This window comes from Drosophila serrata, unplaced genomic scaffold (assembly GCF_035046125.1).
Source record: "Drosophila serrata isolate PLE 108 unplaced genomic scaffold, ASM3504612v1 contig_272, whole genome shotgun sequence".
NCBI lineage: Eukaryota > Metazoa > Arthropoda > Insecta > Diptera > Drosophilidae > Drosophila > Drosophila serrata.
In genome coordinates this window covers 472,113-486,066 of record NW_028257170.1, presented here as the reverse complement: position 1 = coordinate 486,066, position 13,954 = coordinate 472,113, and the positions used below count along the sequence as shown (strand labels likewise).

The 13,954-nt window shown below is 41.6% G+C and overlaps 6 protein-coding genes across 6 annotated transcripts; 2 read left to right on the top strand and 4 right to left on the bottom strand.

Moving 5' to 3' along the window:
• The first annotated feature begins 353 nt into the window (after positions 1-353).
• On the top strand, positions 354-3,869 carry LOC110176149 (MAPK regulated corepressor interacting protein 2). The gene is made up of 4 exons (XM_020942386.2): positions 354-960; positions 1,224-1,317; positions 2,835-2,953; positions 3,018-3,869. Exons 1-4 carry the CDS (start codon positions 909-911, stop codon positions 3,266-3,268), a joined length of 516 nt encoding a protein of 171 aa, XP_020798045.1. The 5' UTR covers positions 354-908; the 3' UTR covers positions 3,269-3,869.
• Positions 3,866-5,317, top strand: LOC110176146 (deubiquitinase OTUD6B). The gene has a single exon (XM_020942383.2). It carries the CDS (start codon positions 4,299-4,301, stop codon positions 5,235-5,237), a length of 939 nt encoding a protein of 312 aa, XP_020798042.2. The 5' UTR covers positions 3,866-4,298; the 3' UTR covers positions 5,238-5,317.
• Positions 5,254-8,585, bottom strand: LOC110176147 (sugar transporter SWEET1). Its single transcript, XM_020942384.2, has 3 exons — positions 8,215-8,585; positions 5,880-6,285; positions 5,254-5,776 (listed from the first exon to the last, which is right to left on the bottom strand). The coding sequence occupies exons 1-3, from the start codon at positions 8,382-8,384 to the stop codon at positions 5,666-5,668; spliced, it is 687 nt and encodes a 228-aa protein (XP_020798043.1). The 5' UTR covers positions 8,385-8,585; the 3' UTR covers positions 5,254-5,665.
• A 180-nt stretch (positions 8,586-8,765) lies between these two features.
• LOC110176187 (DDB1- and CUL4-associated factor 13) lies at positions 8,766-10,402 on the bottom strand. Its single transcript, XM_020942438.2, has 3 exons — positions 10,216-10,402; positions 9,448-10,162; positions 8,766-9,388 (listed from the first exon to the last, which is right to left on the bottom strand). The coding sequence occupies exons 1-3, from the start codon at positions 10,283-10,285 to the stop codon at positions 8,836-8,838; spliced, it is 1,338 nt and encodes a 445-aa protein (XP_020798097.1). The 5' UTR covers positions 10,286-10,402; the 3' UTR covers positions 8,766-8,835.
• A 167-nt stretch (positions 10,403-10,569) lies between these two features.
• LOC110176230 (dynein light chain Tctex-type) lies at positions 10,570-11,261 on the bottom strand. Its single transcript, XM_020942516.2, has one exon. The coding sequence runs from the start codon at positions 11,099-11,101 to the stop codon at positions 10,613-10,615; it is 489 nt and encodes a 162-aa protein (XP_020798175.1). The 5' UTR covers positions 11,102-11,261; the 3' UTR covers positions 10,570-10,612.
• A 62-nt stretch (positions 11,262-11,323) lies between these two features.
• LOC110176194 (uncharacterized) lies at positions 11,324-12,946 on the bottom strand. The gene is made up of 2 exons (XM_020942445.2): positions 12,092-12,946; positions 11,324-12,040 (listed from the first exon to the last, which is right to left on the bottom strand). Exons 1-2 carry the CDS (start codon positions 12,691-12,693, stop codon positions 11,479-11,481), a joined length of 1,164 nt encoding a protein of 387 aa, XP_020798104.2. The 5' UTR covers positions 12,694-12,946; the 3' UTR covers positions 11,324-11,478.
• Positions 12,947-13,954: the final 1,008 nt, after the last annotated feature.

Below are 13,954 nucleotides of genomic sequence, written 5' to 3'. Positions count from 1 at the left end.
TTAAAATTGTCTGATTTCGGAAAAAACAATTTTGCACAAAGCAATTAAAGTATTTTAAAATTGGTAAAATAAAATCAAATTTACGCGCGTTAGTAAGCAGAATTCCTGCCTCCGAGCGTGTGTACACACTTGCAGAAACATATGGTTTCTCTGCACGTGTATCGGTTAATTCGTTTATGCGGAAAATTAATTTATGATTTGTGGCACATCAATTGGAATAAAGGCATTATCTAAGCACTGACATCAAATGTGTAGTAAGCCAAGTAAAAGAAAATATGCATGCTTATATAAAAAGAATAAATGAAGAGGCCAGATCGGAATTGCAAGGAAACTAACATCCCGACTTGCCGAAGATCGCAAATTGTGCCGCATAAACGAGTTAACAGATGGCGCCTGTTAACTTTTCGTTATTTCGATTCGAATGGAGCACTTGCATTGGAGCTCCGGCCGCTGCCGCACAGAACGTTATAAAACGCCAACCCATCCAGGAGCAATTGAGTGTGATTGTGATTGTGCTTGCGAGACACTAAACCAGTGAATGAAATCAATTGATTCGGCGAGTGCGGATGGAAAAGAACCAAATCAGAGCTAACTGTGTATTGTGTAACCGCTAAAAACGATGACCGGCGGACAGACGAGAAGAAGGAGGCGAGGAGACGGCGGGAGCCACTACTGATCATATGATTGCCCAAGAACAACTGCAACAACAACAACAAGCCCTCAGATATATACGTCAGGTGTGACAAAGTGGGGAAAGCTAAAAACATAGCACGGCAGTCGCCAAAATAGCAAAATAGTATTTCGTTGCCAGAAGAAAAACATCATCAGCAGAGTGGTAGTACCAGGAGCAGCAGCCTCAACACAAGCTGTACACAAAACGTAAGGAATCAGGAAGGACAACAACAACAATGTACACGATCAACAAGGGACCCAGCAAAATTGTTGCTAAATCACGTCGCGGTAAGTGCAGCAACAAACATGTAACAATTTAACATTTAATTATTCGAGAAGGCACACAAAATAAAACCCTTGCAGAGAGGCAACATGGCCCAGCTGTTATGTCACAACATTTGCCAGCGCGCTCTCTCGGCGGTCCCTCTATCTCTCTCCCTCTCTCTCTGTAGGTCACCGCTCTTGCTCTCTGGCGCTGTTAACTTTTTGTTTTGCCGGCATTTTCCACTGCATGCTGATAATTTTCATCATACTTTTCATCGTTTTTACAGGCCTGGCGCAAAACTTTGAAAAGTTCGAGAGCATCAAGGAGAGTGGCCGGAGGAATGGCAGCTTCGATCTGAACAGCCCCGAGGAGCACAACAAGTAAGGGCATCGTCCAAATTTGAATCTTTGGCCGCTTATGCAAACAGCCAGCAGCACATGTGTGTGGAAAGTGTGTGGTGGTGGCAGGGGGGGAAAGTGGCGGGGCTAGCGACCCTCGTCTTATCTTTGACATTTTATCGCAGGAATCCGCGGCGACCTAGCACCGCCATGCTAATTGCTCCCTAGGAGACGCTAGCTAGGAGAACACGTGGGTCAGAGGCAGGCAGGCAGACGTCGCGTCGGTTATCGGTTCCATTTTCATTTAAATTCAGATTTTTAAAGGCATTGACTTTTCCACTGACGACCGATCGTTACGTCACGACTTTGGGGGGAGATGTAAGCGAGGAAAAACTTGAGATGTGGGGCACTTGGGAGTAGAGAGCACTTAGCATAGATGTTATGAGGAAGCTATAAAGCTAAGTAGATCTAGTTGAAGGAAGCTTAAGATGTAGGTTCTGGATCCCTATCCTCTTGTTTTATAATTAGTTTTCTTAACTTGCTGGATGTATGACTATACTATCAATTTTTTATTATTAGGAAGATAAATCCCAATAATAATGTTGATAAATCATGCTTATAGAACTTTATAATCAATGCTAATTAATTTCAATGCTAGAAAGCAACTAGAAAGGAAACTATCTTTGGGAAACCCAAACTAATATACTCTTGCAGACAAAATCCATCATAACTTAGCCAAAAATACATTAATTTTCATTCGGAAAGCTTTTCTAGGGTTGGAAATTACTCTTTCACTGCATTTCCATTTTTTTGACTAAAATATAATACCCTGAGCAGGGGTATAAAAATCAGAATGAAACCTATTTAGAGCACCAACAAAAATACAAAGATGATGTGTTTAGATTTGTTGTGACGAAATCAATCAACACATTTCAGTTTTGCGATTGTTATGTCACACCTTTCACAGAAATTAAACAGAACATTTTGAAAACTATTAGCACATTTGTTTGACATAGAATAATTAAAATTAATTTTTATAAATTATACAACCAATGATTCGCAAAAGGGCTACAAATGCGGTTATCGGTCTACCAATGCCTTGTCAATCAATAGATAGTCAGCTATCATTAATGCTAGCTTCGCTATCAGCTTCAAGGCTGGGAAGGTTATAGCTTCAGATTAATATCACAATTCGGCTTTTATTTTAACTATAATTTATTGCAGGACGACATTGTAATGCAAAGATACTAGTAGCTGGGAAAATATTTGTGAATTGTGGTCTAAATATAAAGAAATTGTTAAAATGTATAACTAGACAACAAGTACAAATTATTTCACAACTGAATTAGATTAATGATTAATGAATATTTACACGTGGTCAGAATTGTAATATATTTAAAATTTCCAGAACTGAGTAGGAAGTTGTCGAACCCAATTTCCCCCACCTTTCTCGACTGCTTACTTTGCATAAATGAGGCGACTTCCTCGTTGAAATTCAGTCGGGCATTGTCATTATAATATGTACTGTAATACCTTTTATTTAATTTTCATGAATGCAGCATACCGCGTCCAGTGTTCCAGCAGAGCTTCGCCTCCAAGCGGATAGCACCGACCAAGCTGATCGAGGATGAGGTGATAACGCCGCAGCATGAGGAGATTATTCGTTACATAAATGACTGTAAATATGGGCTATATCTTTAAATTACTGCAAAAAACCTAATCTAAATCCTTAATTTTCACAGCCTGGAACATGCTAGTGGCACAGAATCCCTACGATGCCAGCTCATCCGCTAAGCCCGCCGAGAAAGTAGTGGCGGATGCCAACAACAACGACAGCGCCGCCAGTCCTGTGGACAGCATCATGGCAAACTCACAACACACAGCGACTGTTTGGGTTGAGCCTCCTAGTCCTGCGCTACAGGATTTTAAGCCCTTCGATTTGGAGTCATGGTGGGGTCGCCGCCTGTTCCAAAATATCACAAAGAGCCTGTAAACATGGGTTTGTCGCTGATTCCTAGCCTTCACTAGTTGTATCTATATAGATGAGAGGAAGGAGACATTGTGCGTAGATATCGTTTAGGGGCTAAGTAAATATCACCTTTTTGGATGTACGGATGTTTGGGATGCCTCTAATATGGCAACAAAGCCATGTTTTTAGTTGCCTCTTGTGTTTGAATATTGTGTAAATGGATTAAAATTAAGAGTCATTGCCCCGACGCTGGCCAATTGTAAATAGTACGATTTATAAAATGTTGTAGGGCTGTAAGAAGAGAATATCTGGTGGTTTGCCTGCTTGCTTGCCAGTTTTTAAAAAATCATTAATATTTCAATTACCATACAAATTAGTCATACATTTTCTGTCAGCAATCAAGTCTTTTAAAGTTTTGCTTGTATATATATATATATATATATATATTAGAAAGTGAAAATTCTATTTTCCTTTTTGTCAATTTAGATAAGTTTTAAGTTGTATCAAAGTCAGGAATTGGTTGAGCCGATTTCTCACTACTGGCAGCGCATAATATAGTTAGTTTATCGCTCTAAATCGTTTGTATGTTTAGCATAAATAATAAAAAAAAGCATGTTATTAAAAATCATATTTTTGTATTATTGGGGGGACATTTGGGATATATATTCCAGGACTTTAATTAATTTTTTCTATTCTAAAAAGTGACTTTTTAAATTACAAGAAGACTGTTTCATGTTTTCTTACTAAAATCATAATACCCTGCATTTTTAATCAATTATTTCCTCTACAGACTTTTTCTTCTATTTTATTTAATTCTATCTGATCTTGATTATTGTTGTTTTTCCACAACATACATTTGAATTTCAAATATAAAGGATAAACTTTAAATAACAATCGATAGTGCCGGGCCAATATTGCTATCGATGAAAGAAAATCATCAAATCTAGCACTGTATGTCATCGATGTTGATATCAGCGCTGTGCCTGCTCTAACTGAATTGTGGTCAAAATCAACTAAAAACTTAGTTTTCTTTAAAATAATTAAATAAACTAAAATGGGCAGTGAAGACGAAGGAATCCATGATCTAGAGGCCCGCCTGGAGGATGTGAATCTGGAGGATATAGGCGCCCGCCATCGCCGGGAACGGAAAGAACTGCAAGCCAAGCTGCAGGCCATGAAGAAGAATGCCCCGAAAAACAATAAAAACAAACGAAAGGAGTTTCTGGAGGAGATGGCCCGCCTGGAAGGTGAGCTGGAGCAGCGCCACAAAGCGGAACTTCAAGCAGCAGAGGCCAGTGCGCCACCAGCAGAAGAAGTCAAGCAGCAAGTGGAGGAGAAGCCGGCAAAGTCTGTCCATAATGAGGAGGAAACCGAAGAGCAGGGAGAAGAGCCAGATCATCCTTCCAATCAGCGCGTGTCCAAGGCTCAGAAACGAAGGGATAAGAAGGCCAAGGAGGCGAGGGAACGCGAGGCTGAAATCAAAGTGGAGCTGCAGAACGCCGCCAATCAGCCTTCGCCCAAACTAATCGAGCTCCAGCAAATAACAGCGAAACTGTCGAGCCGCCAACTGTCACTGCATAACATTGCCTCCGATGGCGACTGTTTGTATCAATCCATCAAGCATCAGCTCATTGTAAACGCTCTTCCAGGTCACAGTGTTCAGGAGCTGAGGCAGGAGACGGCCAACTATGTGCGGGCCCACAAGGATAGCCTCATCTGCTACATGACCCACCCGGAAACGGGTGAGCTGCTTAACGATGAACAATTCGAACAGTACTGCCAGGATATAGCCAAGACACACGCCTGGGGCGGACACATTGAACTTAAGGCCATATCCTCACTCCTCAAGGTTCCCATTGAAGTTATCCAAGCGGAGGGTGCGCCAACCCTTCTGGGCCAGGAGGAGTTCGGTGGAGCACCACTGGTCATCTGTTATCACCGTCACATTTATCAACTGGGCGCCCACTACAACTCCACAGTGCCAGTGGCCTAATATGAAACTCACTCTCTCGCATTTGTAACAGTTTCTTTTTTATGTCTTTAATTAATAATTAATTATGTTGACTTTATAAATACGTACGCATTTTGGAAGATTTGAATTATTGTCAAAAATTGCAAGTATGTAAGTAGTTATATATACAATTAATAGTCGATATATGTAGTAACAATTCTCTAGGTTAGCTAGCGACACAGTTAGCTGGATTTGTTCTAAGAAAATATTTCTTATATAGAAAAATACGTAATTCATCTATATATTAGCTCAAAATTTAGGTTTCTTGTGGCGATTGTTTAGTGTGTAAATCAAGCAATAATTTGATTATTCCTCGAGCCTAACTAACTTATTAATTTGTAATGTGGTTGCAGCAACCCATTATTTGTCCTTTTTTGTGTATTAGTTATCATAGAAGCAATCGATTTCATTTATTTATCCTTCTTGCTGTCCTTGGGCTTCTTGGCAGCCGGCTTGTTGGGGTAAATGGCGAACATGGACAGCTGAATGCCGCCCAAGACAAGCAGCAGTAGATTCTGGAGCTATAAAATAGAGATTTATTAGTAGGATTCGTCTTCCGAGGCTTACAAGTTATGACAAAGGATAGCTAGACTTCCTTTTCAACTAATAATTAAGTTAACTTACCACCATAACAGTATTCTTGATGGAGATGGCATACAGCATCCAGGATGTGGCAACCAGGTTACCAGCCAGGATAATGGGGAAAGGCATGCCCTCAGTGCTCTTCTTCTCAATGATTTTCGGAAGGTGCAGAAGTGGAGAGCCCACCAACCAAACCAGGATGCCAGTGATTAGCATACCCAGGCGGAATTCAATCTTGGCGGGATCCTCGAAGTTGGCATAGGCCGTGGTGGCCAACAGGAAGACCGAGGAGTAACCGATTTGCTTCCAAATATTTACCCTGTTCCCACTGGAAGCGTAGTAATAGAAACCGAAAAGGAAAACAAAATTAATGACCAAACCAATTAGATTGGTGTTGATCATGGCGGCATCGTTCATGATGTAAGCCAGCTTTAAGCTGAGAACGGTCCTGGAAAGTAAAGAAAGGATTTGATTAGGGTTTTGTGTGGCTTTTTAACTTAATATAGAAACTAGAATTTAGGTAGGAAAAACATTTACTTGTCAACTGTAGTACATTCAAAGAGACGTTTTCATTTAAAAACCAACGTTTCTAATACAGAACCCGTTTTATTTAGAAAATCATAATCAATTCCAGTAAAAGTAGAATGAAACAAGTTCTACAAATAGATACACAATTTTCAAAGAGAAATTGAACAAGTTTTGACCTCAAGAGACTAACTAACTACCTACCATTTTATAGAATATTTTACACTGCAGGGTCATTAGAATAACCCGTTTTAATTAATTAATTAAGGTATCTAGAGTTCTACATTTCTTTAAGTACAAACATGCTGAGTCAAACGGGTTTTTGGGGATACACCAGCCAGCCAAAAGTTTGTGTGTTATGTTATATATACAAATCATCGTTCACGTAACCATTGATAAGAATATAAATACAGGAAAACAAAAAAATATTTAGCGATACCATCGGTCTGCTTATCATGGATCCCACTACAATGGTGAAATACATTCCGTGATTCGTGGGAAATTAACACACAAAACTGGCCGGTCGCCCCGGAATACTATATTGCCCTTGACCTCCACACCTTCAAAATTTAATTCATTTAGCGAAACAAACTGTTGCTTCGTTCGCTTGCATGTCTGTGGGTCCTTACACTTGACACAGTCCAAGTTAACACCTTCCGGTTATCCACCCAGCCCACCCCCTGAATGGCCAATAGTGATGACATAGGGACCATGACATGGCACAATAATTGTACATTGTGCAATGTACACATTTGTGTTTGAGATTAGGAATATGTTTGCTTAAACATTGTGCTTGAAAATGTATTAAATGGTATTAAGTATTCTAGGTTTTGTTAGTAAACAAGGCAATTTGAAGATTTAAAAAATAGAAAGAGTTGTGAATTAAAAATGAATACTATAGGTGATTGAGAACTGTGTTCTTTAGTATATAATTTAAAGGAGCAATTTTTCTCACTAGTAATAGGTATATTTAAGGCAAATTAAATATTAGATAAAGATATATAATAATTTCCAATTCAATAATTATGTCGTGTATATGATTAAATGAATTATTCATGGGAGCAAGTGTATAGGTTATAACCTAAGCAACTTGTTTAAATATTTTATCTAGTTTACATACATTTTTTTGTAGTATTTAATGTTAGAAAAAGCTCCTAATAATCTTAGTAAGATCCCATCAAAACCCTCTTTATCTATAGTTAATACAAGTAGTTTAATCCCATACTAGATATATAATTACACCCAGATAATTCCTAGGTACAACTTTGATACTCATCACTGAAAGCCACCCCCAAAGAATCAGAACCCCCGGACTTATGCCGAGCACGTGGCAGAGGCGAGTCGTCGTCGTCGGCCAGCCTATCATCCGTCTGTCCTGTCTCATAAACGATTAGCTTAGCTGCCTCTCCCCTATGGATCAACATTCATAGAGTGTAGCAATTATATTATTCCTAGACACTCCAGATAAGAGGTACGTGTTAGTATAGGACGTACGTCGATAAGCAACCGAAAAGATTCCCGATGACGACGACAAGGTTAAGAGATATCAAACATAAAGAAATATATATTTTATTCGAAATGTAACGGCCAAAAAGGTGATCGAAACGGCGGTTATTTTTGCCATCGAAGTGATGTAACCCCTTCCCCCATTGTTTTCTTATTGAATCGAGTGCAAAACCGATTCAGTGGGGGGCGGCCTTGAAAAAAGAGCCGATTCTGTGGCGTCATGGCGACAGTTCAAAAATTTAATCAATTCCCCACAGATGCGCCACCTGCCTAGCTATTGTTTCTATGTTTTATTTTTTTTTTCGTGCGTGATGCAGTGAAGCATTACGAGAGCCGGGATACTTACAGCACCACTCCGCCCAGAAATGGACCCACGGGATAAACATCGCTGCTGCCCTTCTTACGGATGTCGTTCATCAGCGCCACACCGGACAGGAATTGCAGGGTAGTGATTGTGCCGGCTACCTTGGCAATAAGTTCGCTGTGAGGCGCCAAGAGATCTCCTAGAGCTTCCATAATGTTATTATCTCTGGATTTTAATGGGGCAAATCAAACGAGTTCCGTGCTGGGGGTTTCGGGGGGGTGGGGCGGTGCCGCGCGAGAGTATAAACAAATGAACAACGAAAAACAAAAAACTAACAACCGACTGGCAACTGCCGTAACAACAAAGCGACTGAGCCCCAATCGGTGGGGCTGTCCACCTTTTATAATCGGAAACGCTTCCAAAAAGACACGTCGTCGTTATCGTTATCGCGCCAAGGAGCTTATCGGATCCGAAAACATAAAATTTCAAATAATTTGGAAATGCATTTGGCATTTTAAAGTTCAGCAATTCACAGCATTTGCAATATCAAAGCCAAAAACAAGAAAAATTAAAATCAGAAAGAATAATTTAAATTATACTTACAAAAATCAATATGTTTTATTATTCATACTTATTTAAACTAGTGTTTTTTAACAGTCCCATCTAGACCTCCTCCTTGAGGACATGCTTCTTCTTTTCACTGACATAGGGCACCTTGCCCTTTTTGGAGTGCTTGCGCACATTGGCCTCCTTGACCTGCTCCTTCTCCTTGACCGTACGCATCTTCTTCTGGGCATTGAGCACATGCCGTGGCACCTGGCGATGCCGAGCAATGCGCTTGATCTGTGGATGTGCCGCATACTTTTGCTTAAGAGCCTCCTGGTAATTGAAGTTGACTCGCTCGCGTGGTCGTATCACGCCCAGTTTCTCGGAGGCCTTCGCCTTCCACATGCGCACGTTCATTTCGTCGGAGCCGGAGAAGACGTATCGATTGTCCAATGACCAGGCCACACAAACCACATGCTGCATACGTTTGGTGTGATAAATATCCCTAGAATGGCTATGGTGGGCATTGTAAATGCGGACAGTCTTGTCATAGCTGGCGGAGACGAATTCCTTGCCCGTGGGCGAGTAGTCCACATCGGTGACGGCAGAAACATGATCGAAGTGAACCTTCAAGGGCGTTTGCAATTTGCGGGTGTCAAAGGTATAGAGACTGCAGGGGAGAAAGAGTTTTAGAAGCCATAAAATAATTCTAAATTATATGTAACTCACTTGCAATCCTCATTAGCCACCGTAAAGTTGAACGCCTCCATGGGATTCCAGGCCAATTTGTTGCTCTTCATTGTAAGTACCACCTTGCGCAGGGGCTGGGCTTCGCGCTGGTCATACAGGATAATGCTTCGATCGCTGGCACAGCAAGCTAGGATATCAGTTTCCACTGGATTGTAGGAGATGGTATGCAGAGTGTCTACGCCCCATTTCAGCGTCTTCAACGGATCGTTGTGCTCTTCATCCCAAATGGCACACACCTCGCCGCAGGTGGCGAACTTATTGTCCTTTCGATTGTGCGAGATGCCATGGAGGCCGTACCTACTGAGTATGGTGTTCACGGGCTCCTCATCTTCGCCAATTTCCGGTGCTTGGCCCTTCCAAACCTTGATGGTCTTGTCATCGCCCACGGTGAAGATCTGATCCCCGTTTCGGGTGTAGGCAATGCCCCGGACGAAGCCATCGTGAGCCACAAAGTGGCGGATGCTGGTGCGATTAGCCAGATCCCAAATACGCACCTCCCCGTCATAAGCGCCGGTTGCCAGGCTAGATAGTAGCTTGGGATGCTTGCCAAAGCATGCCACACCATCCCGATGGCCACTTAAGTTGGCCACAAAGGGTTTGGCAAACACTCGGTCCAATTTGGTGGCATTTAACGCCCGCACATACTCCCGTGGACCCTCCAGGGGATGCAGCGAGGGATCGTAGTTTCGGGGCACTGAAAGGTATTGCTAATTAAATTCTGTGCTTCAGAGCGTATATTCCACTTACTCTTGTGCTGCTGCTCCTTGGTTTCCCGGACATAATTGTCCGGATTGCGACTAATCATCTTAACCTTCATCCTGTTAGCATTTATTTGTGTTTCTTGCGACGCAGTTAAACGATTTCAATAAAAAATTGGAAATAAACAACATGTGCGAGTGGCAGGGCTGCCAACTTGTGCTGCGGTCAGCTGACTGGCAGAAGCCAGTGGTGCGGTCATACTTTTGACTAACGGTAGCAGGGGCAACACTGAAATTCAAATATTGGGCGTTATTTTTAGGGAAATTCATCTGAGTTAGAATTCGCTTTAATTACACAAAAGATTCCGCTTCAAGCTTTCTTTTCTATAATAATAATATAGTCTTTATGCAATTCTTAGATTTATTTAAATGTTTTTCACTGCAACTCAATATTGATAACAACCAAATACAGTGGCAATGCACACGAAACTGCCGCCGTCAAAGGTATAGCTCCCGAAGTCATCGGATAATGGGTCCCAGATAGCTCGAGCGCCATAAAAGCATCCCGCTCCGGTTTGCTGGTAGAGCATCACATTCACCACATGCTTGAATCGTGGAAAGACACCGCGTCCTTTAAACTTGAGGTTGACTGTATCAGCGATCTCGCGAGTCCACTTCGCAGCCTCCTCCGCAGTGTAGACCTTGTTGACCAACTTCTGTTGCATTATTTCATTTAAAATATACACAATATATGGCAACGGGAATTTCTTTCCAAAAGCCGGGCCCATGCTGTAGGCATTATAGATGGTGACATCTGAAGCTGGCTGCACCTCAGTGTTGGCCAGGTCTTCTTGTAAATCGGACTCGCGAATCATCGCCTCAATCTTGCTCTCAGCGCTGCCCGTAGATGCACGATTACGTTTCAATTCCGACATTATTGTAGGCGTTTTTCATAACTCGGTTTTCTTTAATTTTTTAGACAATATTTCTATATTTAGATATGTTTTTTCCAATGAATCGGAGACCGACTAATCGGATATACATTAATGCAAAGTTAAGTTTCAAAGGCTACTTATTTGTCTTTAAGTTTTACCGAAGACTTTCACAAGGGTTCATATAAAGTTAAAATATAACTTCAAAATTTTATTTATGGTTAAATAAAAAAGAAATCCCTGTTTATTGTTTATTTTTTTTTTTAATATTTTTGTGCAAACATATTTTCACTTTTTTCTGTGACTTAAAAAAGAAATTTTAAGGGTTCAAGGGATTTCACAAGTAACCTAATGCTAATGAGTAACTCGAAAGTGAACCATCAACGATTTGCATTCCTTTGTCGTCTGCGACTGCGATGACTTTGCTTCGAAGATTGCTGGGTGCCAGGCGAGGTTTTATCATCCGATGGAATTTGGGTATATTTAATCTCTTTCACTTCCAGAGAAGGCTCTTTCTGAAGAAGCTGCTGTTGCTGCTGATGCTGGAGTTCGTGAACCTTTTGCAGGCAACAGCAATTTCGCAAGGCGTTCATAAAATCACTTAGGTTTTTGTTGAAGTTCTCTAGGTTTTTCGGCGATATGCTTTGGGATTTATTCCGCTGACAGCACTCATCGATGGCCACCTGGGCATGGTAGATACACTCACTGGCATGACCCAGGGTATTCTTCAGGTTGTAGATCTGTTGCTTCTTTTTCATCTGGGCTTCCATGTAGCGTGAGCACAGCATCTCAAAGCGACGTTGCTCAGTCCGATATTCGTCAAAGAGTTGCTCGTATTTGGATTGCAGCTCCTCCGTTTCGGACTTTAGGATTTTCAGAGCCTTTTCCTTCTTTGCCAGCTGCCGGCAGCTTTGGCGATGGGAAACCGAGAGCTCATCGTAGCTGTTAGGAATAGTACAGAAACTAAGAATATAAGGATATCCAAGGACTCACCGTTGTTGCATGAGTAGTGGACTAATGGAATCGTACAGATCCCCGCCAGGCTTCACAGGAGATCGCCTGATAAACCTCTCTTCCGGTTCGCTTCCCTCACCACCAGAGGTATCGATGCCATGGAGCAACTGCACCAGGCGTCCATTGCGCTTCTTCTCCGTGTCCAGTGAGAAGGACAGTTCCTGCACCCGTTCCGTTTGCCTTTCCAAGGCCATTCGCAGCCTGAACTCGTTCTGATGATCCTCGTAAATGGTGTGCTCCAACTGGCTTACCTTCCGCAGAATCTGCTCGACAATCTGCTGGTAAGGATTTAGCTCCCTCCTGCTCAGCCGTGCAGCGGCCAAGGCCAAAAGACTCTCTCCTGGAGTGGGCTCCTCCTCGTCCTCGGAGGAAATCAGCAGGGTGGCCGAATCCGAGGTGGGGAAAAAGAAACTGGGATTGGTAAAAGGACTGGTACTGGGGAAACCACTACTGGTGGTAGTGGTGGTGGTGGTGGTGGTGGTTGTCGAGGAGATCGGATCCGAGATAGGAGTGGAACAGTTTGTGGTTTGCCCAAGGCGCAGTCTCTTGCTCACGCTTTTCAGGATGTCGCTTAGCTTCATCCTTGGTCCTTTCCCAACCGTTGATGCCGTCGTCTTTGTCCTGCCGCTGTCCTTGTCTCTGTCTCTGTCGCTGTCGCAGTCTCCGTCTCCGTCTTTAGCTCTTGCTCTCTCACCTGGCTCTGTCTGAAAAAAAAGTCAGGTGTGTGCGGCGTTGTGTGCGTGGCTTGTTTGACAGTCTGCCTACTAGGCATTACACTTGGAGAAATATTAGGGAACGATATGTATGTCAAGGCAAATATATAATTACACTTCCTACAACTTTGTATACCCTCGCAAGGGTTTTACTTATAGTCAAAAGCTTGAAACGAGTTTTTAAACTTTAATTTGTCAAAATGTTATATTAAAAAAATATTGATTATAAAGGATTCAATATTTTAGGTATTTCTGTTGTTAATTTTTTAGTCTTATATGTTGTTTTGTAATTTTTAAAATTATTTATATTTCTTTTATTAATATAGATATATGTAGATACCATTTTTTGCACAGTTTACTCACATCTCTAGTCGAAAGTTGCTACCACTTCTCAGGCTCACTTTCCATATGGTTTCGCAGAACTTTTTAAATTGGTTTCAGTTTTAACACCTTTGCCTTCAGTTTGCCCGGCACTCAATCAAAGTTGTCGTTTTCCCAGCTTCCCGGCTTCTTGCAGGAGGTCCTTTGGCATATGTTTCCAAGGCAGGTTCCCTCTGGTGTTTGTTAGTCGTGCGTAAATTGCCATTAGCCAAAAAGGGTTTCCAGGACCTGATACACTTATTGCATTTTTATGGGCAAAAGTTTTGTTGTTTTTCCCCGCCGCCGCTTCTGTGTTTTTTTTTTTTTTATTTTATGCTGACTGAGCTGCATGTGTCCTTGATTAAGGTAGGACTGCCGGGTGGATTTGTATTTTAAACTTGATTGAGGTAATTTCGTAGGCAAGGCAAAGGCAAAGGCAAGGTGCTCAAAAGTAGGAAGTTACTGTGCGGTCTGGGTTTTACGAGTTTGCCTCAATGAATGTTTATCGATATTGATTTCACATGGGGAGTGGGTAAAGTTGTACTTCTTTTGTTTTAATAGTACTTTAGGGGATGTACAAATTAAATTAAAATGTTGAAGAAGTATTATTAAACTATAGCATAATAGCTAGAACAAATTATACATTATAATCGGATTACTATATAATGTAACTGCCAGAGAAACGGACGTTAAAGGTAGAGGATTAGTAAGTATCTTTCAACAGAAAGATCCTATGAACAGTAAGTAACTAAAATCAGTCAGTATGACC